We start from the raw sequence: 26595 nt of genomic DNA, 5'->3' as shown, positions 1-26595 counted from the left end.
ATCTCTGCTTGAACAGGTAAATCGTTTTATGGGTTCAGAATGAGGATTAATCAGCTGTTAAAAAATGAAGAATAACATTTTTGTTTAGTTGTGTGATAAACGACCAAATCATCCTATTTAACAAGTCTCCCCGTTTCTGAAGCATCGAATTCCAGAAGTGGCGACTGCTCTCGATTTCGTCCTTGAAAGCATCAGCAGAGCCACGCCCGTGTTGTTGGAAATGTTCTTGACGTCAGAGGAATGTGGGCAGACATGTTGGACAGCGTGTTCCTGATTCGGATGTTTCTGTTTTTCCTCCACCTGAGCACGGAGGTAAAGCTAAACAGCCTGCAGGCAGCAGGTGTGAAAACAATGACTACATACCTGACGAAAATAATAAAGTGAAAAATAAAAAAGGTCATTGCAACATTATAAATAAATACTTTCATCTTTATTTAAATATTGTATAGATTTCAATTTTCCCGCTCTGCATTCAGCTGTACAGGGTATTCTCTCACACACACACACACAGACAGCCAGGTGAGGATGACGAGAGACAAACAGGAAGAGAGTCGGTGCAGCTGTGACTCATGAGGTGGATCCAGACCGAGTACGAGAAATAGATGGTCAAAGAGAACCAATCCATTTACCTTCAATCTGCCTGCTAAGATCATTTATAAATGTCGCCGTCAGTCTGAACCCAAACAATCAGCGAAAAATCCAGAACTTTTACTCATCACTGCCGATTGTCGACATGAAAAACACTGCAAAATGTCAAAAAAAAGGGGTGATGCCGTCGTCTCTATGGCTGCTTCACCGTTTCAGAGCGTCGTAATGCGAATGCGACGCTTCACTGACGTCTCACTGAGAGGAAACAAAAGCTGCAGCGGGGGAGGGGGATGACGAGTGCATCTCTAGAGAAGGGAGGGGAAACTGAAGCAGCGGACAAAGTTACAAAAATACGTTTGGTCATGTGACCAACACCAGCTTTGTGCGTTTAGGGCTGCCAGGCTGGGGAAGCCCAGTGGATCCGGAGCGGTCTGCGCCTCGGCATCCATCAGACTTCACCAGCCGCAGCCTGAAGATTAAAGGGAAATAGCCACATACATCGCTGACCTACAAACAGTCCTCCCTCTCAGTAACAGAAGAATCTGACGGCAGAGGAAGGCAGGAGCTGCTCGTCTGCAGGATCTCACCAGAGCAACCTGCCAGGCGTCTTCACGTCACATTAGCAGCGGTAAACTACACCGCTGCTAACAGTCCAGCAGAGTGTTTCAGTAGATGTGGAGGAAACAGAAGTGGACATCATTCCCGTCCAGCAGGAATAGAAGCAGTTCATCACTTCCGGCGGCGGACTCCCCTCATCCCTCAGAGGCTAGTCTGTGTATTCTGCCACGATGGACAGCAGCACCGTGATGTCGTCCGGCTTTCCTCCTGCACAACCGCAACACAGAAACCGGTTAGGATGGAGTGACCAACGTATAGAAATAAACATGTTGCACTTCCCTGGAAAAGATACGACTAAAAAGATACGAGTTATTGCCACTTAAAAGGAATTTGGCATGGTGTTGATGGTGCAGCCTAATATAATATATACAGAATACAAGAGCAATAGTTATATACAATATAAAGGTACAATAAACTATATACCATATATAGTATATAGCTATGTACTATATACACAGTAGGCTTGTCGTTAACATAAAGCAGGAGGTGTAGATGCTACATTGGTAGTGTCAGGTAGTGTCAGTGTCAAGGAGGTCTCTGGCGCTTTTGCTGCTACATCTTGCACCTTTTCCAAACCCGTCCTTGCACCTTTATTTCAAATCTGGGGACTTTTTTCTGTGTAAATAGAGACGTTGGCGACATAAAAGTACGGAACTCTGTCCTGCATGAGATGATCACATCCTCCCTCTGTCTGCCGTCGTCCTGCAGAGCAGGCTGCAGCAGAGTAAACCTTCCCACTTGGAATCCAGATTGCCAATGAAATGCGGATATGCTGCTAAGCCCGCCCTAGATTCCAAAGTGTTATCATAAAAAAAAAAAAATGTTTTAACCAAAAGAGTTGTCTCACATTTAGGGACTGCATTTTCGATTTACAGCCTCCTTCTCTCCCCTAGTCAACAAGTGCAACGTTCTTCTTCTTCGTGTCTTTTTTTGTTCGCCATCTGGCAAACAACTAATGGTGCATTTACTTAACAATTGCAATGAAGTGTGGATCTAAATGTCTGAATTTTATATTTTCTTTACTTTTTTGTAAAAGTCTCTATAAAACTCTTCATATCCCCACGTTTCTTCCTCCCTGCTATCCCATCTCTCTATGCTGCTTTGACAGAAAAAAAAAAAAACAATTGTAGGGATTCAGAACCTCCTGCAGATGGATGACATGAGGTATGCAAATTAGGTGATGACATCATCTAGAGCCTTCTAGGACAGCCAATAGCGACTTTTCTTACTGGGGAGTTGGCAGCACTGATTCCTTTGTGCACAAAAATCGCTTTGGGGTCCGAAACCGTTCAGGCAGAAATCTCACCGTATGGAGGGAATTTTGTTCCATTATTGTTTAATCAAAAAACATTTTGTAAAGGAAAATTTGCAATCCAAAAATTAAAATTTGAAAAACGTTTTAATCAAAAGCGTTTGAGAATAACTTTGCTGTTTTTTTTTTAGATAGCATTTTCAAATTATTTAATTTTCAAAAATGTTCAAACTTCATATTTTAAACATATTTCCTATTTTCAATTCTTATTATTCAAATTTCTTTTTCAGATGGATTTTTACAAATAGCATTTTGTCGTTGCTAGCGTCCAGCAGACCAATCAAAATGTTTATTTGCTCCCCATTCCGGAGGAGAGCCCGCCTCCAGAAGGGAAGAAAATGTGATCCCAAAAATGAAAGTACAATTTGTAAAACTCATAAGCAAAAAAATTTGAAAAAAAATATATATATATATATATATATATATATATATATATATATATATATATAAAAAATATAATAAGAAAATTTTTGAAAAACGTAAATTACTTAAAAATCGTCTTTGTTTGCAACAATAATGGAACAAACTTCACTCTGTGATAAAGTTGAAAGACCATGAGTGGAAAAAAAAAAAAATGTCACCAAAGAAAATAAAACCAAACCAATAAACAACGGGACTCATGACCTGCTGTTTGAGCAGTGATTCCAAACGGGAGATACTTGGACCCCTAGTGGTCACCGAGTGCATTGCAAGGGGTACACAAAAATATTTTATTTCTCAGGTAATACCCACTCTGCAGAATCTGTTAGTTCAATCTCTAACGTTCTGCTCTCTCTGCTTTTTTCTCATAGTAGCTTCATCTGGTCTGTTCCTGTTTGGCTGTGACTCCATCCTGGAGAGAAATATCAGCTGTGCTGCTGCCATCAACACCTTTATTTCTAGATGTTGGAGCTTGGCCTGTTTTCCAGTGTAGTCCTGTTTCTCTGACTGTGACTAACTGGATGTGCTCTCCTCATCCTCTGACATGGGAGCTGGCTCGGAGCTCCTCTGCCTGGCTGTGTGTTTCATGGACGGGGCCGCCTGTGGAACTGGTTAAAAGTTGCCTTTTGTATCTATGCTTCTTTTTCTATGTCTGCTTCTGTCTCCTTGAACCCAGGTCGGCCTCAGCAGATGGCCGCTCACACTGAGCCTGGTTCTGCTGGAGGTTTCTTCCTGTTCAAAGGGAGTTTTTCCTCTCCACTGTTGCTACAAGCATGCTTAGTGTGAGGGATTGCTGAAGAGTCAATGAGTCGATGCAATCAGCTGGTTTTCATTAGATAGAAAACTTTGAAACAATCTGACTGGATGATCTGGTGAACTGGAAAGCGCCTTGAGATGACGTGTGTTGTGAATTGGCGCTATAGAAATGAATTCATAAAATAAAATAGAGCTGGGATCTGTTCTACTTTCTGAGGACCCAACTAAAAACTAAAACAAGCTTTTTTTAACCATAAAGTACGTTAGTTTTCAGTTTGAGTTCACCTTCAGCTTTGACTCGCATCCAAACCAATTATAATGGAGTCACTCAGAGGAGCTCCAGTTTTATAAATACAGATTTACGTTGTTTTTTTATTCGAGTTGGAAAGAATCAAATGGAAAAGAATTAAATGCTCAAGTTAAAAAGATAAAATGCTTTTATTTTATAATCAGTTATGGTACGTTCCACTTTTGGGTCATCAATACTTTTGACTGAGTGGACTGACTTTGTACAATATAAAATAATAATGTAAGCTTGGCTTACATTATATAAGGAAGACATTTTAATATTATTGTTGAATACTTCAAAGAGGACATCAAGCCAGCTTTTTCCCCGTTCAAGATCAAACCGGTTTGGCCACAAAGGAAGAGTGAAGGTCAGATATATAACTGAGCGGCTGAGTTTTAATACACAACAACAGCCTCCTAAACTCTGCATCCAGGCTCTGCTTTCTGCTGCTGAGACTCGTTAATACAGCCAGTGACTGCAGTTCAGTCTGTAGAGTAACTTTAAACCTCGTAGGAAGAAGCTTACCTCTGACATTCAGTCCGTTGTCACAAGCAAACTGTGCAAAAGGTGACATGTAGTTGGGGTCATATGCCAGAACATGAGCTTGCTCTGCAATGCTGCGGGCCGTCTGCTGAACACTCTCATAGTTGGAGTTCTGAGGAAAATGAACGAAGGGAGCATAAAGTTTTTATCGCTTCGATTCAGAGTCGGCGACAACCGGCCAAGCGTCGGTCATCACGTACCTTCAGCTTTTTCAGCTCTTGGAGGATCATATAATCGGGCATGTTGTCGAACAGCCCGTCGGTGGCGGTGAGGATGATGTCACCGAGCTGCACGTCGAACGAGGAGCTGTCTGCAGATTCTGGGCTGAAAGCACAAAGATTCAATTATGCAACGCTGTCGGTTTTTAAAGGGAATGTGATCAATAAGCATCAGGAAAGCTGAGAAGCAGAAACTTTGATCTTATGACCTCATGTCTGCCTCACACCTCCATGTTTAGACCTGGAGCTGCTCTGCTCCTCTGGAATCACACCAGAGTTTACGTTTCGTACGGAAACATGACGTCACGTGGAGACGTGACTTTTCACCATGAAATAATCCTACTGGATGGTAGAAAGGAGAGCCAGAGCCCTGCAGTGTCAGATTTGCTTCTTGGAAGATGCCCCCCGCTATGGCAAGCCGTTTCAACATAAATTTGGTTTTGTCTGACCATCCATAATTACATTCCAGATATCTTAAAATACATTTTGACTAGACAAAACCACATTTTGACTATCTGGAATGGTAATTTAGGATAGCTGTATTTACATTTTGATTAGGAAGAGTAATAGTTCAAGATATCTTAAATTACATTTTGACTAGTCAAAATTCCTTTCAAGATATCTCAAATTACGACACCTTATTTGTCATTTAAAGCGTCACACGCTGATTTAACTTTTCCTGCTTTGGAGTAAACGGACAGTAAGGAATTTTTTTAGGAATGATTCTCCTGGAAGCCCATTAAAAAGATAATGACACAGTTTGACTAGTCAGAATGTCAATTTAAGATATCTTTAATGGAAAAGCTGAATAATTCAAGATATCTTTATTCATTTATAGATATCTTAAAAGGAATTTCAAATAGTCGAAATTACAATTCAAGATATCTTTAAATTTGCTTTGTCTAGTCATTATTTGCTTTTAAGATATCAATAATTGAGTTTTCACTAGTCAAAACTGCATATCTCCTATCCTAAAATACATTTAAGATATCGTGAACTATGGTGTCATTTGAGATATCTTTAATTAGAATTATGACTAGTCAAAACTAAAATCAATATATCTTGAAATTACTTTATGACTAGTCGTAATTTAATCGTAGATATCTGAAATGTGTATTTCAGATAGTCAGTAATTCATTCTAGATATCTTAAATTGACGTCTCCATACAAGTTAATGGTAAATCTGACGTCATTTCGACCAGTCAGAATATAATTAGAGATATCTCGAATAGGTATTTTGACTAGTCAAAATATATTTTTGGGATATCTTAAATCGCTAAAACGTCTAGTCATAAAACAATTTGAGATATCTTGAATGTAAAGGTGTTATTATTTATGTTAAAATGGCTTGCCATACCCCCCAGCCTCTGCGCGGTTATAAATACAGTTCCGTATAAAAGGTGTCTGGACAGCATCAGGACACGGCGGGCCGGCGCTCCCAGGAACAGCCCGTCCCGTTCTGCTTCAAATATGGAGGGAAAAGAAAGAGCCTGACTGACCTTAAGGCTCCAAATGTCCCAGAAAGGAACAGGATGATTACTAGACTTCATTTATTCCTATTTCATGAACATCCACTGAGGAGGAGCCAGTTTTCAAACTGTTAGAAAGCAGCTGAATTTGGCTCCATTAGGGGTAATAAAAGCCCACAGCCCGCCTTCCTCTGCACTTTACTTTCTGCAGGTTTTCTAAGAATCTTAAAATAATCCAGTGGATTAGATGTGAACCGGTGAAAAGGTGGCTGAGCTGCAGGCAGCAGCACTGACCGGACTCAGCCCACACAGACTTTGACCTGGGTAAGAGGGAAAGCTTGGCAAACATCCTGAGCTCCACTGACGTCTGCGGCGCTGCTGCTTGGCACGCCACAGCAACGAGAACCGGCAGCACGTGGCCCCCTGACCCAACGACTCATGTGGGACACGCAGGCGGGACTAAAAGCTCTGCAGACCAGTTTGTTTCACATAATCTCCTCCGTCAGGTTTTTTTTTTTAAATAAAGACTGGCTTTGTTAGCAGCTTCATGAGGCCTGCAGCCCAGAGAGCAGAGGATTAAAAGCCCCACATTTGAATGAAACGCGAAAAGACAACAGTGCTGCAGCTAAACATCATGACTGTAAAATTATTCCAGTAGCAGTATAAACTGTTGAAAAACACTTTTAGGTATTAGAGTATCATCTTAAGCCTTTTACTCAAGTAAAAATCCCATTTGTAAAACTACTTTAACTATAAAAGTAATGAGCAAAAAATGTTAATGACAGAGGCTTTCCTGCTCTGCCCTATTAAAGGATTCTTTTCAACAATTCTGGAAAATAACTTCCTTAGACTTCATTTTCTTAGTTTTATAACAAATAGTAGGGATGCACGATATAATCGGCCCCCTATCGGTATCGGCCTTAAAACTGAATATCGGACATCGGCCACCCCACCGATATTTAACCCGATATTTGATCAGCTTCTGAGTTTCTAAAGTCTAAAAAAAAAAAAAAAATACTTCTTCTTCTTCCTCAAAAACTTCTTTTTTACAGACTTAAAAACTTCTAAAGACGAGGGAAAAAATATTGATACATTAAAATATCCCAATATCTTCATATGCTGATATATTGCCATTTAAAAACACCATATCAATCTCTTTTACTAATGAAATATTGCTATATGTCATCGTTATGCTACGAAATCCCTCGAAAATTTACGAAATTTTGCCATATTTTTATATGTTGTTATATAGACGCGGTATCGATCTATTTTACTAACAAAATCTCACAAGAATTTGCAAAATATCACGAGAGTTTGTAACAGAATGATGAAATTTCACGAGATTTTGAAAGTAAAATAGATCGATAGATCAATTTGATAACAGCATATGAAAATATATTTGAGTATATTATTTTTCAAAGTGTCAGAAATGGATAACAAAACTGCTATTTTCAATGACTACTTATTTTTGTCCAGCTTTAACATCGGTATCGATATCGGTTATCGGCTACATGAGTTTTAAAATATCGGATATCGGCCAAAATCCCAATATCGTGCATCCCTAGCAAATAGTAACTGTCACATTTAACTTTGCATCATCTTTTAAACTATTTATTTGGGTATGTGGTGAGCAACAAGTTGGGGCAGCACCGAGTCCAACCACAAAGAAATTAATTTTCTGGATGAAACTTATTATATTGATTGTTTTTAAATACCAACAGGCCAGAAAGAAAATGAGTTTAAATGAAACAAAACTAACAAGCCTATCTCTAAAATGTAAGGAATAGAAAGTAGAGATAATTGCAAAAAGTAGAAGTCAAAAGTTGTCTAAAAAACAATATTTACTCCAGTAAAGTATAAATAGATCTGCAAAAATTCACTCACCTCTGGCAGGTTCAAAGTGAAACTGCAGCTTAGAGAAAGCTCTAATCTAACCCCGATCAGAAACAGCTGCTGGTGAATAAATTATGATTCATGAATCCATTTTTTTCCCCATTTCAACACGACAGAAACACCAATAAAGGCTGTAGAAAAGACGGATGGAAGCAGCCAGAATTCTTAGTCTGTTCCTCTTCAATTAAGATAAACATCATTTCTGCTTCATGTGTAGAAAGAGATTCTGCTTTTACATTTCCTTGAGCCTCATTTGACCAGAGCAGTGACGTTTTCAACCTTTAAATGGTTCATTTTTTTCTAATTAAGAGTAGCTAACGTTCACCGCTCCTCGATTTTAATCCTTCTACTACATTTCTAAGAGAACACCAAGCCGACCATGAGGATGTTTTAAGGTGGAACAGCTGGATTCAACCCTACTTCCAAGACAACAATGAGCCGCTTTTGCCGAGTTTAAAGATAAAACATGTTGAAACAGTTCCTGTTTACATCACAGCTCGTCTCACCCAACAGGAACTGATGCTAACTAACTGCTGTGTGGTTCGGCTCCCTCACCTGTCGCTGAGCACGGCTCCTTCGGCCCCTGGGGGGGCTATGGACAGCTGGAAGGGGGTGTTGAAGTAGTGCTGCTGTTCGTCCGAGCGGTGGACCACCTCCCCGCCTCGGACCACCAGGAAACCGGAGTCTCCCAGGTTGGCCGTGTGCAGCTGGTGGCTCTGCCTGTCCAACACCACGATGCAGGCCGTGCTGCTACCTGCACACACATTCATGAAAATAATGCAAATAAAGCACCAGCTGAAGGTAAAAGCAAACATTTCTGGAAGCTCTTTAGTTTGGGAAGCATAAACTCCATGCAGATGTCTTTGAACTGTCATCAGTGACGGTGTAGGTACCAGATCTGCTCCAGTCCTGCTTCATGCCATGACGTTACGCTACAGGATTGGCTGAACGTTGCAACATAATGTAAAACATTGTGGTTGCCCAGGCAACGATAGGAACATCTTGCAGCATCAGTGTGCCGCGTCTGGAGCATCTGCAGTGAGTTTAGACCGATGAAGTTTTACCTGATTAACAACAAACCTGAAAAAGATCTGTTTATGTAAATAAAGTTGTAACATAACCACTGTGTTATTTTCTCTAAAGGACATTAAAGTGTACTGATAACAAACTGTCTTGTAGAACAGTTGGTTTATTGGTAATATTATTTAAAATCTCCACTGGTTAAAAGATGATGATGGGAATTAATATGCTGGGTTATTTTGGTGTGGAGAAATGTCTGAATAAAAAGGGCCGTGTGCGACGGCGCGCCCGGCTCGACAGGTGAGGAAGACGCGAACTGACAGGTCTGTGCAGCGGGAGTTTTTGTCTGGTTGTCTGTTAAATACAAGACAAAAAATAAAGAAAGAAAGAAAGATAAAACACAGCCAAAGATTGTCCCAGCGCCGCAGATTAGTCAAGTAGAAAACTGATCGGAGTTTACACCCAGAGGACGCCGCCCAGGGGAAAGAAAGACGCTCCGGTGAGATCTGGACCTTAGTTTTCTTTTTGGGGATATTTGGTGGCACCATTAATTTTTCGTTTTGGAAAGGACTTTGGACTTAAACGCTTCCAGGATTTTACTTTGGGTTTCGGAGCATATGGAACTCCTGTTTGGACATTATTATTAAAAATAAAAAGAACGGACAGTTTTGGACTTTTAGTTATTAGTAGGGATGCACGATATTTGGATTTTGGCCGATATCCGATATGCCGAAATTTTAAAACTCATGTAGCCGATAACCGATATCGATACCGATGTTAAAGCTGGACAAAAATAAGTAGTCATTGAAAATAGCAGTTTTGTTATCCATTTCTGACACTTTGAAAAATAATATACTCAAATATATTTTCATATGCTGATATCAAATAGATTTTTAAAAACGCGGCATCGATCTATTTTACTTTCAAAATCTCGTGAAATTTCATCGTTCTGTTACAAACTCTCGTGATATTTTGCAAATTCTTGTGAGATTTTGTTAGTAAAATAGATCGATGCCGCGTCAATATATCAACATATAAAAATATGGCAACATTTGGTGAATTTTCGGGGGATTTCGTAGCATAACGATGACATATAGCAATATTTCATTAGTAAAAGAGATTGATATGGTGTTTTTAAATGGCAATATATCAGCATATGAAGATATTGGGATATTTTAATGTATCAATATTTTTTCCCTCGTCTTTAGAAGTTTTTAAGTCTGTAAAAAAGAAGTTTTTGAGGAAGAAGAAGAAGTATTTTTTTTTTTTTTTTTTAGACTGATCAAGCTGATCTAAGCTGATCAAATATCGGGTTAAATATCGGTGGGGTGGCCGATGTCCGATATTCAGTTTTAAGGCCGATACCGATAGGGGGCCGATTATATCGTGCATCCCTAGTTATTAGGGCTGTTTGTTTTGTTTTTGCAGTTGTAAACTGAGACTTTGAGTTTACTTATAAAATGGTTGTGAAGGGTTTTGGGTTATTAATCTTTTTGTACTGAAATATCATTGAATGAAACTTTGGATTCTTGGTAGTAGTGCGATTTTTTAAATTTTTTTTTTTTCTTTTTAATAAATCTTTGTTTGCTAACAAAATCAACATAATCCTACTAAGTAGTTGATTTTTTTTTCTTTCGTCTCAGATTTATAATGTAACACTTATTGCCTGTTTTCCTGTGAAAAGTATTTGTGAGTTCTGCTTTTAATCAAGCTGAATTTTACAAATTAACTGTTAGACCGTGATATAAAGGGGTGAGCCGTGTGGCGCTGTGGCTAGCTGTGCTCAGTAGCTAACAGGTTAGCCTCTTTTAGCTCGGTCAGTTAGCCACATCAAGCTACACTACTTTTAAATTTGTGTCAACAACCGTTCATTTTCTACAAGTAGAATACCTGTTTTATCCGTCTAAAATCTCTACAAATGATGTCGCATTTAGGCTCTTCTGCCCTCAGATCTTAATGGAATAGTACACCCAAAACATGATTAGCCTTCATTTTCTACTCACCCCCATGCTGAACAACACTCTGGAGTACTTTTTTGATATCTCAAATGCATCTGGAGATCTGGGAGGCTTCTTGCTGTCTGCTGACATTCAAATAATGGAGGTCTATGGCGCCCGAGACAGAAAGGTCCATAAAAGTACACAAAAAACGTGTCAATATTCCTCCATACTGCTCGTCCAATGTATTCCAAGTTACCTGAGTGGGTAGCGTCCATAATTTACTCGAAAGCGTCTGCTCTGCCGATAATGCAAGCGTAGAAGAAGAAATGTGCCGTTTACCTGTGCAAAGAAAGAAACAACGAAAGAAAAATGTCTGAGGACTTCAGTGTTGAGGAAGAGCATGAGTTCTTTGCCGAGCTGAATGCGCACTTTCATCTGGTTTGGTCTGCCGCGGTTTCCGTAGACTCGTGAACGTGCTTTTAGGAAATCCTATACACTACTGTTTATGCTCTAAAAACATTCTAAATGACTTTGTTTCGAGTAAATTCTGGATGCTACCCACTCAGGACACTTGGAATACATTGGACGAGCAGTATGGAGGAATATTGACACGTTTTTTGTGGACTTTTATGGACCTTTCTGCCTCGGGCGCCATAGACCTCCATTATTTGAATGTCAGCAGACAGCAAGAAGCCTCCCAGATCTCCAGATGCATTTGAGATATCAAAAAAGTACTCCAGGGTGTTGTTCAGCATGGGGGTGAGTAGAAAATGAAGGCTAATCATGTTTTGGGTGTACTATTCCTTTAATGAAAAGAAGCTCTGAGTCTTTAGTGTCTCCTTGTTAAATAGCAGAGCTCAGTCTGTCTTAGAAGGCAGTGATTTCTTTCAAGACTGAAAATGATTGTTTTCTACTTTCGGCTACTTTAGGTCACTGATGGAACTTTAAATACCTAATATAGGAAATAATAGACTCCAGAAGAGATCTGATTCTTAAGAAACGGGTGCAATACAGATTGTCCGAGGGGAGTTGCCATATATTGACATCATAAGAAAGGGGCGGGGCCCCGAGCAGTTCTAGTACCTACAGCGGCAGGTCAGATGAAGAGGATGGAAGCAGGTGGATAACAAGGGGCCACACCCTGCTGCTGATTCAACCAGCACACCCAGATCTGCTCTCTGGGACCGAGCCTCAGAACCCGGGGCCCTCGCATGCCATGACTCAGACCTAAACAATCACATGCTGCCTGCCTGCACGGCGTTCCTGCAGCCTTACAAAGGACGCAATCATCACTCTTTGAATTCCTCGGCTGCACTGAGGACAGTGGAAAACTACCAACACTGTCCGACACAAACACTCTTTTCCCCGACACGCGGTTTTGTTTTAAGAAGCAGGAAAGGGATACTGGTCGGGACATTCCCAGCCCTCCTTAATGGGATCTGGCTGTTGTGAGTCATCATGCAAAAATTCCTGTCCGGCCACCAATAAACTGTACCGCTCCGATGGAAACCACATGGAAGGCAGAGCATGTCTCCTCGCAGCGATGGTTCACATCTAACGGCTGGCAGCGGGTTTTTTGTTCCTCTGCAGATAAATGCAGAGAGTATTACACACCCAGCAGAGGCACTTTGTTCTGCAGGAGCTCGTAGTAGCTGGTGGTGAGGACTCCCACGGGGTTGCTGGGGACAAAGCGCCCTTCCTTCACCAGCCTCTCACACGTCTTCATCAGCGTACCGGAAAACTGAGACGGGTCCACGCCGTAGTCTCTCCAGCCGCCAACTCCATCAGCAACACCTGAGAAGCAGAGAGTCGTTTGATTAAAAGCTGGAACCGAGATTAAGTTCTTAAAGATATGGTGGAGGATTTTTGCTAATTTTTAATAAAACCCGCCCTCTCCACTTTAACATTCACAACCCTGTACCCGCTCCCGAGAGGGAACGCCTATTAAACGCATGCAAGAGCATGATCCCATTTCTCCTCATGCTCGCTGTTTAAAAGTTGTTGTTTGCATCGCTCATACAAGCTTACTTCCCAGAACAAGATTTACAAATTTTCCCCTTATGTCAGACTCACCAGCAGTAAAGAAAAATGGGGACGAGCCTTACGTTGTAGGACGGCCTTACTTAAACACCAGAATGATTGACAATTAGGAGATCCACTTATTTAGATCATCCACCCGCAAAGAGAACATCCTCCACTATACCTTTAAATCGGGGAAAGGTCAGACCACGAGCAAGATGAACAAACATGAAAAAAAAAAACTAAAACACTCCAGCATGATGCAGCCAGGGGTGGATTTAGGAAATTTTGGGCCCTAGGCAAAGACAGGCAGGGGGCCCTCTGAATTAAGAAGACAACACATAAAACAGACCCATTCTCCAGATAGAGAAATGTTAATAGAATAGACATCCATTATCTGTTCTAGGTTGTGTCCCTCTCTTCTTGTCCCTTTTCTTCTTGTTTTCCTCTCTATGTTTTGTACTCAGCTGACTTTTCATGCTGTCTCTAAAGGAATGAAAGATTTTTTCCAAGCACTAAGCTCACTTAGCTGATTGCTCCTTCCTGTGTTTCCAAAAAGGCCAAAGTAAATAACCCAGTCCTTCTTTTCACTGTAGACAAGCCATGATCTGCTTATCTGTTCTCCATTTTTCATTTGGATGAAATAATAGCTGCATGAATCATGACAGCAGACAAGATAGAGGAGAGCAGGAGGCGGGGTTACCAATCTACTCGCTCTGGAGAGCAGAGTTCGCTGCTTTTTGATGTTGTCTCCAAAGTCTCCAGTAGCAGAAAAAAGTCTCTAGATTTGGCGCTAGGAGCTTTTTAGAAATCAAAGTGCTAGAGGGGTCTGAAAAGTGGCTAAATATAGCGACTAAAGCGCTAAGTTGGCAACACTGCTCTTTGCATGGTTTGTTTTCAAATGGTTTGCTGCTGTCTGTTTGGACCTTTATGAACATGTGCAGCAAATGGACTGATCCAATATGGTGGACATTGTAGGGGGGGGGTGAGACACACTTATTATAATCGTTCTGATGGCATTTTAGCAAAAGGACTTTTAACAAAAACATAATTAATGTGCAAAAATAAGGAATACTTTATTAACTATACATGTAAACAGAGTTTTATGGGGTCCACAGGAACTTGGGGCCCTAGGCAACTGCTTAATGGTAAATCCCCCCCTGGCTGCCACCACCATGTTCCATCACATGGATGGTGTATTCTGGTTGTTAAGTTTTAGGTTGCAACATGCTGACATGTTCAGTTTAGCTCCACTTCAGACAGATGGCTGCTGGTGTTTTATTGCATAAAAATCAGAGAAAAACATTTTCAGGTTTTTGTTTATCATATTTTCCTCAGAAGGAGTCTTTGGATAAGATCCAAGTTTTTCCTAGAAAGGAAGCTTTTTGCCCTTCTACTCCCAGGACGCCAGAATCTGCTCTGCTGCCATACAAGGAGAGTTCACCGCATCCTTCCTTCAGGACTGAGAGCAGCCTGAAGCCTGGAAATGAACAGCCAGGTTTAGAGAGAAGCTGTTCCTGATTGCAGGTTAAATCTGGAAACCTGATCTACTCTGCGGGTGTCAGCAGCACATTCAATCAGATTAGGAGGCTGATTCCCCAAAATACTTAAATGGCAGCTTCTGCTCACAGAATCAGGGTGTCTATGACCCAGAGATGCTCTCATTGATTGATTCGGACAGTCTGGGATGTTCAGCTTATAATCCAAATTTAACTGCGATTAAAAGGACTGAGGACCCCGTCTGTGACCTGCTCTCTTCTTTAATCTGTCAAACACAGATCGGACTCTTACCTAAAACATCGGCGGATCTGTGCCGGGCGATGAAGCACGCGTCGTCCCCATAACACATCCCTTTCTTCAGGATGCCTCTGCGGAAATCTTTGCCGAAGCCGCAGCTCGCCGTCACCAGGCTGTAGTCGCGGCTGTCTGTCTGAGAAAGTCCGCCGATCACAGCTCTGGCAACGAGTCGACCGTAAGACAACACCGACAACATCACCTACGCACCAGCCCCGCGGCAGCCAGCCGACCGGCCGAGCTAGCAGCCCGGCTAGCTTAGCGTCGAACAGAGAACGCGATGTTTGACACGCGAGGGAGGGAAACAAACAGAGGCAGAGCTGCTCTTTTTTAATGGCGTCTCACGGGGATCCGCGTCTTCCTCTCTGGCGGAGCAGCGGGGGTCGGCGGTGAGCGGCCATGCTGTCACTGAGCCTCAGAGACAGTGGAGCGGAGCGGCTGCAGCTGTGGCCTCAGAGCGATCACAAGACTGCACTGACGTCACGCGTTACCAAATCTACGTTTCCTAATAAGGAAACACTGTACTATGGCAGGCCGTAAAGCTGATTTCATGATAAAACGGCCTGCCATACTTTTCCATTTACCGAGCGGAAGGCCAAATGAAGGGAAACTGTCCGAACAGAAAAAGCAGATTAGCTGAAACGATTTCTACGGAAGAAAAAAAAAAGTTTACTGATTTTTTCATTTTATTTCAGTTTAACATGGGGAGAAAAAAGTCAGAATTCTAACTTTTTTCTCAGAACTCTGACTTAAATCTCAGAATTTTGGATCTTAATGTAGATGGGCACCATGAAGGAAGAGATGTGAAAGGAAGAGTTAGAATTCTGACCTTTTTTTCCCATGTTAAACTGAAATAAAATTTAAAAATCAGTTAACTTTTTTTTTCAGTGGCCCTAATCCTCTTCCATAGTTTTCAAATACTTATAAAGTATAATATTTTTTTATTTACCCTCAAAGAATTAGAAAACTGCAGATTATCTGTCTTCTCCTTGCAATTGAATTTGAAAACATTCATTAACAGATCAACCAGGTTACAATTTACAGCCTTTTTATTTTTTCATTTTCAGTTTATTAGTTGTAAGAGGAATAAAAGCTTTGGAAACATAACATTCAACTATCAATTCCCAACCTAAACACACTTAAAAGTTTATTAGAAAGATTTACATGTTACAAGAGTGCTTATTTATTAATCAGTTTAGCACAAGACTTATTCAAAATGTGATGCAGTGTTGTCAATCTATGAAATTATGAGTAACTTAACTGTAAATAAAGTTTACAGAGGTGAACTTGTGTCCATGACTTTCCTTAGAACTTTTATATCCATTAACAAGTACAGGTGAATGAAATGACGAAAGACATGAAATATAACTGGAAAAATTGTGCACAGCTTTAAACAAGGCATTCCTGTGCATAAGTAGCCGTATTATTAATATTATTACATTTTTCCTGATTGAACAGTCATATGTGGCAAAGACTAGCTGCAAAATGGAGTGCAAAACACCTGAGGTTTTCCATGGTGACATATCAATTTACCCCTGTGGATGGTCAAACAATAAAATATTTTTGCTTTCATCAAGTAGGAGTGGATATCTTTTCGGTATTGGCAGCGTGAAAAATAACCAATCCTTTGAACGCAGAGGATGAAAGCAGACAGAGTGCATCTCCGGCCATTCGGTCTCCAGCCCGGCCCCTCACTTCTTGGCTTGTTTGGTGACCATATTGCGGGGGGGAGTGACAGGACGGCTCCCGTTCGGCTTCTTCTTCTCAGCTGGTTTTAAAATCTGCAGAACAAATTAAAAAAAGAAAGTTTTCAGATGCAAATACCTGTAAATATTTCTCCCCGGCTCCTAAACAGCAATAATAAAATAAAGTTTGCATCAAGCCATGCAGACATGAAGTCATCCTGTTTTCTAAGAACTTGGATGCAGGAACGATGTCACGACCAACTTTTTGATTTACGTTTGTGCTAAAAACAACTAGGAAAGAAATAACAACAGATTCACAAAGACCCATTTTAGAGGGGGGGGGGGTTCCCAAAGTAAAGGCTAGGTCACGTCGGTTCGTACGACTTTTTAATCTCCGATACGATTTTTATCCATGTCACACTGACTGCATAGAGAGGCTCCGACTAGGCAATGAGATCTATGTCTAAAGAAGAGAAAAATGCAGCAATAAATGGCGTGGGACGGTTTCTATGGTGTCTGAGGCAGAGAGGTGATTCTCAGAGAGAGATCTGGGAAGTTTATCCAAGTTTTTCTTTCTTTTTTCCATGAAGAGGTGAGAGAGATACGCTGCCCTGACCTGCTCCGTCTGACCCTCCTTATTTTAGTTTCTGTGAGGCTCAAAGAGGATCACTACTTTATGCGTTTTCTGTCCTCCTGAACTCCTATCATGGGGAAAGTTTTCTATTTTAAGTTTCATTAATTGTTTTCGCTCCAGTCTGTCTTAGTTACTATAAACACGATGTGTCCAAACTGACTTATTCTTTGTACGATGAACAGATTTTATTTTGTATTTTCCCTTAAAGCGGATGTGTTTTACTTTGTAACCGCGTCTCTCTTCCTGTCAGACCCATGATATTGCTGCGTAGTCCGAATTAAATAGACCTGGGCTCTATCTCAGGCAGATCTTCTCTGTCCTCTGCAGGAAACCTTCCCCAATTAATGTCAAAGATCGCTAAATACCACAACCTTTTCCAACAGGATTTTCTGTTGGGTCGGACGAAAAATCGAAATCGGTGTGATCTGGCCTTAAAGGAATAGTACACCCAAAACATGATTAGCCTTCATTTTCTACTCACCCCCATGCTGAACAACACTCTGGAGTACTTTTTTGATATCTCAAATGCATCTGGAGATCTGGGAGGCTTCTTGCTGTCTGCTGACATTCAAATAATGGAGGTCTATGGCGCCCGAGGCAGAAAGGTCCATAAAAGTCCACAAAAAACGTGTCAATATTCCTCCATACTGCTCGTCCAATGTATTCCAAGTGTCCTGAGTGGGTAGCATCCATAATTTACTCGAAACGAAGTCATTTGGAATGTTTTTAGAGCATAAACAGTAGTGTATAGGATTTCCTAAAAGCGCGCTCACGACGCTACGGAAGCCGGCAGACCAAACCAGATGAAAGTGTGCATTCAGCGTCTGCTCTGCCAATAATGCAAGCGTAGAAGATGAAATGTGCTGTTTACCTGTGCAAAGAAAGAAACAGCGAAAGAAAAATGTCTGAGGACTTCAGTGTTGAGGAAGAGCATGAGTTCTTTGCCGAGCTGAATGCGCTGGTTTGGTCTGCCGGCTTCCGTAGCGTCGTGAGCGCGCACGTACGCGCTTTCAGGAAATCCTATACACTACTGTTTATGCTCTAAAAACATTCTAAATTACTTCGTTTCGAGTAAATTCTGGATGCTACCCACTCAGGACACTTGGAATACATTGGACGAGCAGTATGGAGGAATATTGACACGTTTTTTGTGGACTTTTATGGACCTTTCTGCCTCGGGCGCCATAGACCTCCATTATTTGAATGTCAGCAGACAACAAGAAGCCTCCCAGATCTCCAGATGCATTTGAGATATCAAAAAAGTACTCCAGAGTGTTGTTCAGCATGGGGGTGAGTAGAAAATGAAGGCTAATCATGTTTTGGGTGTACTATTCCTTTAAGGGTTATGACCCCCTTGGGATCGCAAGAAACTAAGTGGGGTGGGGGGGTGTCACATTAACTATGATGTGACCCCTGAGGTATAGGGAGGCCCAGATATATGACGAAATACATTAATGTTCATTTTGCCAAAAAAATGTAAATGCTACATTTATTTATCTAGAACATTATTACTATACAACAAGAATTACAATTATATAATTAAATCTATTTTTTGATATATTTATTTAGGGGGTTAGTGTTTGTAGTGTGAAGTACTGTTATGTTTCTCAGGAGGAATCCAGTCTGCTAAAATGTTTGGAAATCTGTTTGTGACTGAAAGAAAAACAATCCAACATTTCTAATAAAAGCTGATGACTCCAGATATTAGACTGCACCCATACTGGACTTTGGAATCAGGGTTGATACTTGGACTTCAGGAGACTCTGTTTTTTATTTTTCCAACAAGAGATTCTGAAATTCTTCTTTCAAAGACAAATGTAGGTTAGCTCAACATTAATAAATACTCTACTGCTTAAATAATAGAACTTTTTACTGCTGCAGTCCTGAATTAAGGAAACAATATAACAAATAATGTTTGCTTGAGCAAAAAAAAAAGAGGAAATAAATAAAAATCAGTGTTCTACCTGAAATGAGCACATGAGAGTCTCATCAACGCTCATCATGGCACCAGCGTTGTCGAACTCCCCACAGTAATTGGGCGCTGAGAACAATGTGACGAGCTGCCGCTTTGCAAAAAACTCGTAGCCGTCCTCAACAACCTGCAAGGTAAAAAAAAAAAACCAGTACAGATAAAAATCCCAGACGGTGGGGTTCAGTCGGTAGGATCGGTAAACTGAATTATGTAACACTGTGTTAAATATAGTCCAGTCGTGGATCAGGAAAGCACATAGCACCGTTCATATCATGAAGTTAACTGGAAGCCGCCTTTTTTAAAAGTGTTAAAAACTAATTCGATGAAGATGCATCTTATATCATAGATCTGTCATGATGATTAAATGTAGTGTTGATGTTGCAGAGAACCGTAAAGAATCAATAGGAGCCATTCATTCTGGCTCTTATCCTGCTGATATAGTTAATGAAGCTTTTTCTTCAAGAGCATAAAGGCGTTCGCTAAAATCCTAAAGAAACCTTCAATTTAACTTTAGAATCGATAAATTGTAATTTAAATTCTCTGATGTAGCCAGAAGCAACATTTTAAACTAAAACCATCCTTGTTAAATGCTAATAGGGAATATCTATTTTCCCCAGTACTAGGGCTGCAACAACGAATCGATAAAATCGACTTTTAAAAGCGTTGGCAACGAATTTCATCATCGATTAGTTGTGTCGTGCGATTATTGCGTCATCCGCCGCGCCGTCATCACTGCCTCTTGACTGAAAGAGGAAGAAGAAAAAAATACGGCAGAGCGAGTCAGCGCCGCAGGTGCAGTGTTGCCAACTCAGCGACTTTTCAGACCCCTCCAGCGACTATTTTTCAAAAAAGCGACTAGCGACAAATCTGGCGACTTTTTACGGTGTCACTGGCGGCTTTTGGAGACTCTTACGTGAAAGCATGTATCGTTCCTACTCTGCCGTGGGGCGCCTCCCCCACCCCAACCGTGTTTTCCCGCAGGAGTCCCTCTCTGCGCTGCAGTCAGAGCCGCAGGATGTTTACCCTCAGCGTCCAGACTGCAAATGAAGCGCGCATGCGCCGGGATTGACGGCGCAAATTGATCACAATAATTAAAATAGCCTGCGCTTTGTAAAGCGAAAAAAGTAACATGCAACTTTTGTCAAAAGAAATTAACATGGCACGGAACCACCATGTTTGTTTGGTTTTAAAGTGGGGAAACGTAACGTTAGTTTCTCAGGTAGCTCATCTGATGCTTTCCTTACCGTGTTAGTAGGTTACAGACAGTGATAAGGTTGGCGACTTATTTTACTTTTAATTTCATTTGAATTAGCTTAATCAGCGTTTACATTTACTTTATAAATAAATTAACTTGCAAATTATGAGGGCAAGGCTTTTAAAGTTTAAATCTTCTGGCAAAGATAAAGTAAAGAAGATCCTGCAATTTATGGAAGTAAAGCAGAATAAAATCCAGCAAGATCAGTAATATGTCAATTAATTATATTTGCCACATTCCCATGTAAATATCTGTCTTTGGAGGATGTGTTTTTTAGCACCCCTAGTTCTCTCATTTTTATTCCAAATACAATTTATAATTTGAATCACAGGGCTATTTTTATCTCTATGGTTCAGTTTTTTCTCAAGTAGCAACTTTAACTGCTATACTTTCCTGTCTTAAAAGGCAGAACTCTTCTAGTCTAAAAAAACTCATTTGTTGAAATGGGGGGGCCTATTGTTTGAACCCCTTAGGGGCTTTTAAAAACAAAAATGTCTTTTTTTGCGCTTTATGAAACAAAGTAGCCTATATTTTGTGGATGTACAGCTACATTTCTCATGTAAGTTTGCGTAGTTTTAACACAAACATTTATTTTTTCATATTGCACCAGTACAGTTAATGAGCAACCTGTACTTGTGTGCTTGTTTGTTCTGTCTAAAATGTTTATTTTGGAATAAAGAGGTTAATATAAAAAATATTTTTTGTCCGATTCATCGATTAATCGAAAAAATAATCGTCCGATTCATCGATTTTTAAAATAATCGTTAGTTGCAGCCCTACCCAGTACCAAATTTATGGTCTCACATTAATCGTAGCTCATAAAGCCCTCTGATATTCACCAACATTATGGCATATTGCATATTTTACTGATCAAATGCGTAGACTCACAGGCAGGTCTCACATGGCAGAAGTGTAGCTGAAATCACGTGTGCAAAGAGAGCCAACCAAGAAACCGCTTGACTTGTAACCAAAGATTTGTCTGAATTTCTGGGTGTTGAAGCGAAAACACTTCAGACATAAGGGTCTCTGTGTGCTTACAGATTGATCTATACATTTGCAAATCTTAGTATGCATTTGTAGATCTGAATACAGATTTGTGAATTTCTTTTTTTATTTATTTTATTTTTTTACACATTTGCAAACCGGATTACAAAAAAATAGTTTCACACATTTGCAGATTTATTTACACATTTTCAAATCACACTGCACACAAATCGAGATACAGACACACAACTCTCCACACACATGTACAAATAATTTTGCAACAATATTACTGCCATAGAGCTCTAATGAAAATGTTCTCTGAATGATTAAAATAAATTAATTTAAGATCCGTTTATCGACAAAAACTGATTCCAAAATTCTCTTTTTATTAAATTATTGTAATTTTTAGAAGACGACCAAGAAATGTTCCTTTCCTTTTAAAAGAAACAGGAAACAGTCAGCTGTTCAGGGCACAAACCATAGCAGATTAAAAAGGGTCCAAAGGTTTATAGAACCAAATGACAGAGAACAGACGTTAGTATACACTGAACGCCTGCCAGTTCTGGGCACTGGATGTGATGTTCTTGACTAAAGTGACATACCTGATGGGCACGGCAGATCAGATCCAGGTCGTGCTTGTGCAGGAACTTGGCTACCACCTCTGAGCCGAAGGTAAATGAGACGCCCCTGTCGTTCTCGCCCCAGCCCAATACATCCTTGTCTGGGTCAGACCACAGCAGATCGCACAGCAGGCCCTGGTCGGGTACGTCAGTGGGACGCATGATGCGCCTGATCTGCTCCATGGACTGCAGGTCGGGTGAAAGCCCTTTGTGCAAAAACAAAGAAACGACACCAATAAACAAACAAACAAACACAGAGGTAGAACCTATCACATGTGGGTCAGACTGACGCTGGAGGACAAACTGCACAGGCAGCATTTCATAACAACATAACAGATGACGTTAAAACTGTACTTTTTCGTGCAAATACGCAACAGATGAGACCAAAAAAGATCAGACTGTACTGTAAAGAAAAACAAGAACACACCTCCATGGCAGCAAAAGATCTTCTCATCAACAATCGCAGCAATAGGAAGGCAGTTAAAACAATCTGTAAAGGTCTTCCACAGCTTGATGTTGTACCTTCGTTTACCTAAATTATGACGACAACAAAGGATGTCTGTTAAAAATCTGTTAAAAATTTTGAAACTCTTTCATAACAAATTTCCCTTTTGAAGTTTTAAATAATAAAAAAAAACAACATCACAAGTCAGACTGCAGAGAAAACTGAAAATTGGTGCCTGTCCATAAAAGCCAAATTGGTGCAACTCTTCTGCGTGGTAAAAAATTAAGAGTTAACACGTCACAATAAATTTAGGTCCTACAAATAAAAAAAAATAGCCAAGAAAACATGAAATTAGGATGAAAACAAAACAAATGAAGAGCAAAAACAACTGCAAGCTAAAAGAAGCTGTAGCAATAAAAAGATTAGAGAGAAGCAAAAAAATTCTGCTAACGAAAAACTCGTAACTCAATAACTGTGGCCAACACACAGAATCCCTGGCTGAGGAAAAATGCAGCTAGTAGCAAAACAACTGCAAGTAAAAAAAATAAATAAATAAACCCTGCAAACTAACTAAGCTTATAGAGGGCGATCTTTTATATCCGAGTGGATCATCTAAAACCGTGATCCTCCTATCTGTCAATCATTCTGGTGATATCTTTATGTCACAGCGGCGACTGATAACAAAAATGGCGCAGACACGGCCAAAAATGGCGGGGTGGAGGAGGAGTTATGTGACCAATGGGAGCAAAAAGCAGTGATCACCTGTTGGAACGGTCAGTTCACTGACTTTGCTATCAAGTCTGCTATATAGTCCCCATACTATATAGATGGAGGTGTTTAGGGGTTAAGGCGGATGCTCGGACACAGTTAGCTTGTATGAGCCATGAGAACAGCAACTTTTAAACAGAGCGTGCACGAGGAGAAATGGGCTCATGCACGCTCTCGTACACGTTTAATAGGCGTTACCTCTCCAGAGCAGGTACAGGGTTGTGCATGTGCATTTTTTTTTTTTTTTTTTTTTTTTTAGTGGAGAGGGTGCGACTTTGTACAAATCCTCCACAATACCTTTAACGGAAGAACTCCAGACCACAAGTGGAGACAATCATCTGTTCCCACGGTACAATAACAGACATGAATCAATGCCAGACTCTAAGTAAAATCAGAAATAGGACGCCGTATAAAAGCGAAATCTGGAGGAAAGAGGAAAGGGTCAACTTAAAACAAAAAAATAATTTTTAAACTAGCAGTGTGACGCGATTAGAATTTTAATTTAAATATTCGCAATTAATAAAAACACGTATTGACAAAATAAATCATTTTATCAATTACAAGAAAAAAAGGGTTCCTCCATAACTATAAAATGATCATAAGAGCACAGCAACACAGTTTTCTCTTATATCTGATTATTTAGGTTATTCAACCATCATATTGGTTGAAAATTAGAATCATTCGGCTCCATTTAGAAACCACTGATATGTTGTACAAACTTTTAAAAACTACTTCCATAGAACTGTGAAAAGTCCATGAACATTACTGCAGCACCATTCCTGCCACTAAACATGGTAAAATAAAATATAAAAAGCAACAAGGCAAACAACATTACCTGTGAGAGTTTTACATACAACAGAAGACAAAAGTTCAATTTTTAATACTGACAGAACTATGACAGTTCAGCTCTGCTCAAAGCATCATTGAATGATTGCTGTTAAATGTTAAACGTTTAGGGCAATTCAAACAGCATCCACTGAGATTACTGTTTATCGTTAAACCAGTTACCATCATAAGTGATCCTTGCTCTTTTCGGCACTATTCGGATAGCATTTATTGTGGTGACTGCAGAGGTACTTAGCTTAGATGTCTGTAGCTCCATACCAATTTGAGGTATTTGGATCATAGTTTTTAAGCTTGACTATCCAGTGGACAAACACCTGTGATGCTGTTTGTGAGTCAGATTGCTACTCTTTCCTATAATTTGTCTTTCTACCTTGTTTAACTATTTTCTGTGATTGCAGCTTTTCTCTTTTGCAGTTATGTTTCTTTGAATGCAGGACTTCTTATATATACTGTGAAGTCATGTATATCTTGGCCAATACAGCCTTCATATCCTTGTATACTTTAAACACTAAAACCAAATTGGTCTAATTAAACCATACTCACACTCATCGTAGAAACCATATATTCTGTTGATTGATGCACATTCATGGTTTCCCCTCAGTAGGAAGAAGTTCTCTGGATATTTAATTTTGTAGGCCAGAAGAAGACAGATGGTTTCAAGAGACTGCTTCCCCCTGTCAACATAGTCACCCAGGAACAGGTAGTTGCTCTCTGGAGGGAAGCCCCCGTACTCAAAAAGCCTCAGGAGATCATAGTATTGCCCATGAATGTCACCTGCAGAACAGGAGAAACAATAAATCAATAATGCACTTGCAGAAACCAAATTTAATGAAGCTACATTTGGTTTTGCAAATCATTTTTAATGGAATTGTTAAACAATCTAGGCAGTTGAATTTAATGACATTTAATGATCACAAACCACAAATTTTGAGCGGAGCCTCGAGCTCCAACAGGATGGGCTGACTGAGAAAGATCTCCCTGGACTTCAGGCATAATCCACGGATCTCATTCTCCTGCAGCTGAACATTCTTGCCCGGCTTTGCTCCACGGACTGAAACAGACAACAACAAACAACAGTCAGTGCAGATAACAGTTAGTTAACCTCCTGCCAAGTCAGCAACACTTACTGAACTGTGTGTGTGAGCAGGTTTGGAGGGAAATCCATCTCTGCATCCCACAAAGATCAGTTTTTTTTATTATTTTGTTCTTTTTTCTCTCAACAAAGAAACACCAGCTGTGAACATGATAGCAACTAGCATGGTTTCAGACTAACGTTATTTTAGCGACACTGAAACCAACAGTGGACAAAGCTATATAAATTCCCATAAAAAAAAAAACATTGAAATGTGTATTTTTACATATAAAATAATACAGAAACTACGAACAGAAAAAAACGTTAAATAATTAACAATCCCAATTAGGTCAAACATCTGAAGGGTAACAGAATAACACCGCTATACGCAGCGTCTGAATGTGAGAACAGTGTGTTTTTAATGGCCTATTTCTTTAACTTTTACAAGTACTGCGATTTTCAGTCTTTAATGTACTGAGAAAATAAGGTTATTTACATAAAGAATCGTGGGAATAAAAAATACAATAAACACATATTAAAAAAAATAATTAGCATTTGCCTGTTAGCTTTTTGCCACCGATATTGACAATATCCCCTGATTATCAACATAATCTTTATATCGTGTATTTCTTAGCGTACTTACCTTCTAAAAGACGTTGAATAATACTGTCTATGTTGAGCTTGTCAACATCAGCCATTTTCTGTCTCTATTAAAGTCTATTCGGTCAGATCTTGGTGTTAGCACACTTGAGAAAGCTAGCCGGCTAGCTATCCTAGCATTAGCTATAGCCTGTTAGCTTAGCACCGTTTATTTTCCGTCAGAACGTAAAAAAAATGTAACCGAGACTAAATGTATAGGCTCGTTGGCAATTTTACATGTAAAAAAATTGTAGGCTACTTTTACATCCCCGTTTCCATGAACAAAATCAAATCTAGCATGAATTTTCGTTGAGAAAGAGGGGAATAAAAAATAAACGTCAACCGGACTAGCGGTTAGCTAGCGATGGTTTCTGTGTTCTTCCTTTTGCCGCACCTAGAAGAGCTGAGCAGCTGCTGCTGCTAGCTGACCCGCTGCTGCCCTCTACCGTTCATTTTAGGACGAAGAGACAACAAGCAAGACAAAAAGACTAATAAATTGAGTTTTGAAATGTAGTTTAGAAAAATGTATCTACAGTATGTAAATATCGTGACTAAGTAAAGAAAAAAACAGATATTAGTGCCTAATTTTATACATCCAAAATAAAGGGAAACATCTGCATGGTACTGTTTTATTATTTTTAATTGTTATTTCCATTATGTATCAATCACAATTTAATTAAATTCAGTTTATTCTTACAATGTCAATTCATAACACATCTGACTTGTCATCACAAGGAAATTTACAGAGAAAATTCAATCAGATCAGATTAAAAGGTTAAAAGTAGGGGTGCACTGA

At 39.9% G+C, this 26595-nt stretch overlaps 2 protein-coding genes across 2 annotated transcripts; both read right to left on the bottom strand.

Moving 5' to 3' along the window:
- Window positions 1–1251: 1251 nt before the first annotated feature.
- LOC119795600 (protein phosphatase PTC7 homolog) lies at window positions 1252–15313 on the bottom strand. The gene is made up of 6 exons (XM_038303672.1): window positions 14877–15313; window positions 12681–12860; window positions 8662–8860; window positions 4727–4850; window positions 4509–4638; window positions 1252–1413 (listed from the first exon to the last, which is right to left on the bottom strand). The coding sequence occupies exons 1-6, from the start codon at window positions 15076–15078 to the stop codon at window positions 1355–1357; spliced, it is 894 nt and encodes a 297-aa protein (XP_038159600.1). The 5' UTR covers window positions 15079–15313; the 3' UTR covers window positions 1252–1354.
- A 597-nt stretch (window positions 15314–15910) lies between these two features.
- ppp1cc (protein phosphatase 1, catalytic subunit, gamma isozyme) lies at window positions 15911–26187 on the bottom strand. The gene is made up of 7 exons (XM_038303666.1): window positions 25804–26187; window positions 25008–25139; window positions 24632–24862; window positions 22457–22561; window positions 22012–22235; window positions 19163–19297; window positions 15911–16660 (listed from the first exon to the last, which is right to left on the bottom strand). The coding sequence occupies exons 1-7, from the start codon at window positions 25856–25858 to the stop codon at window positions 16571–16573; spliced, it is 972 nt and encodes a 323-aa protein (XP_038159594.1). The 5' UTR covers window positions 25859–26187; the 3' UTR covers window positions 15911–16570.
- Window positions 26188–26595: the final 408 nt, after the last annotated feature.

The sequence above is a fragment of the Cyprinodon tularosa genome, unplaced genomic scaffold (genome assembly GCF_016077235.1).
Source record: "Cyprinodon tularosa strain WSP-4 unplaced genomic scaffold, ASM1607723v1 ctg516, whole genome shotgun sequence".
Taxonomy (NCBI): domain Eukaryota; kingdom Metazoa; phylum Chordata; class Actinopteri; order Cyprinodontiformes; family Cyprinodontidae; genus Cyprinodon; species Cyprinodon tularosa.
The sequence above is the reverse complement of the archived record's forward strand: the minus strand, read 5'-3'. Positions and strand labels throughout refer to the sequence as shown.

Bases quoted from the DNA above. Each gene is read 5' to 3' on its own strand.
- ppp1cc (XM_038303666.1), bottom strand. From the start codon at position 25,858: ATGGCTGATGTTGACAAGCTCAACATAGACAGTATTATTCAACGTCTT. The intron at 25,140-25,803 runs GTAAGTACGCTA...TGTCTGTTTCAG, and splicing joins TATTCAACGTCTTTTAGAAG to TCCGTGGAGCAAAGCCGGGC. The intron at 16,661-19,162 runs GTAGAACACTGA...TTTGTTCTGCAG, and splicing joins CTCTCATGTGCTCATTTCAG to ATTTTAAAACCAGCTGAGAA.
- LOC119795600 (XM_038303672.1), bottom strand. From the start codon at position 15,078: ATGTTGTCGGTGTTGTCTTACGGTCGACTCGTTGCCAGAGCTGTGATC. The intron at 4,851-8,661 runs GTGAGGGAGCCG...TTGTGCTTTCAG, and splicing joins GGAGCCGTGCTCAGCGACAG to CCCAGAATCTGCAGACAGCT. The intron at 4,639-4,726 runs GTACGTGATGAC...CATTTTCCTCAG, and splicing joins AAGAGCTGAAAAAGCTGAAG to AACTCCAACTATGAGAGTGT.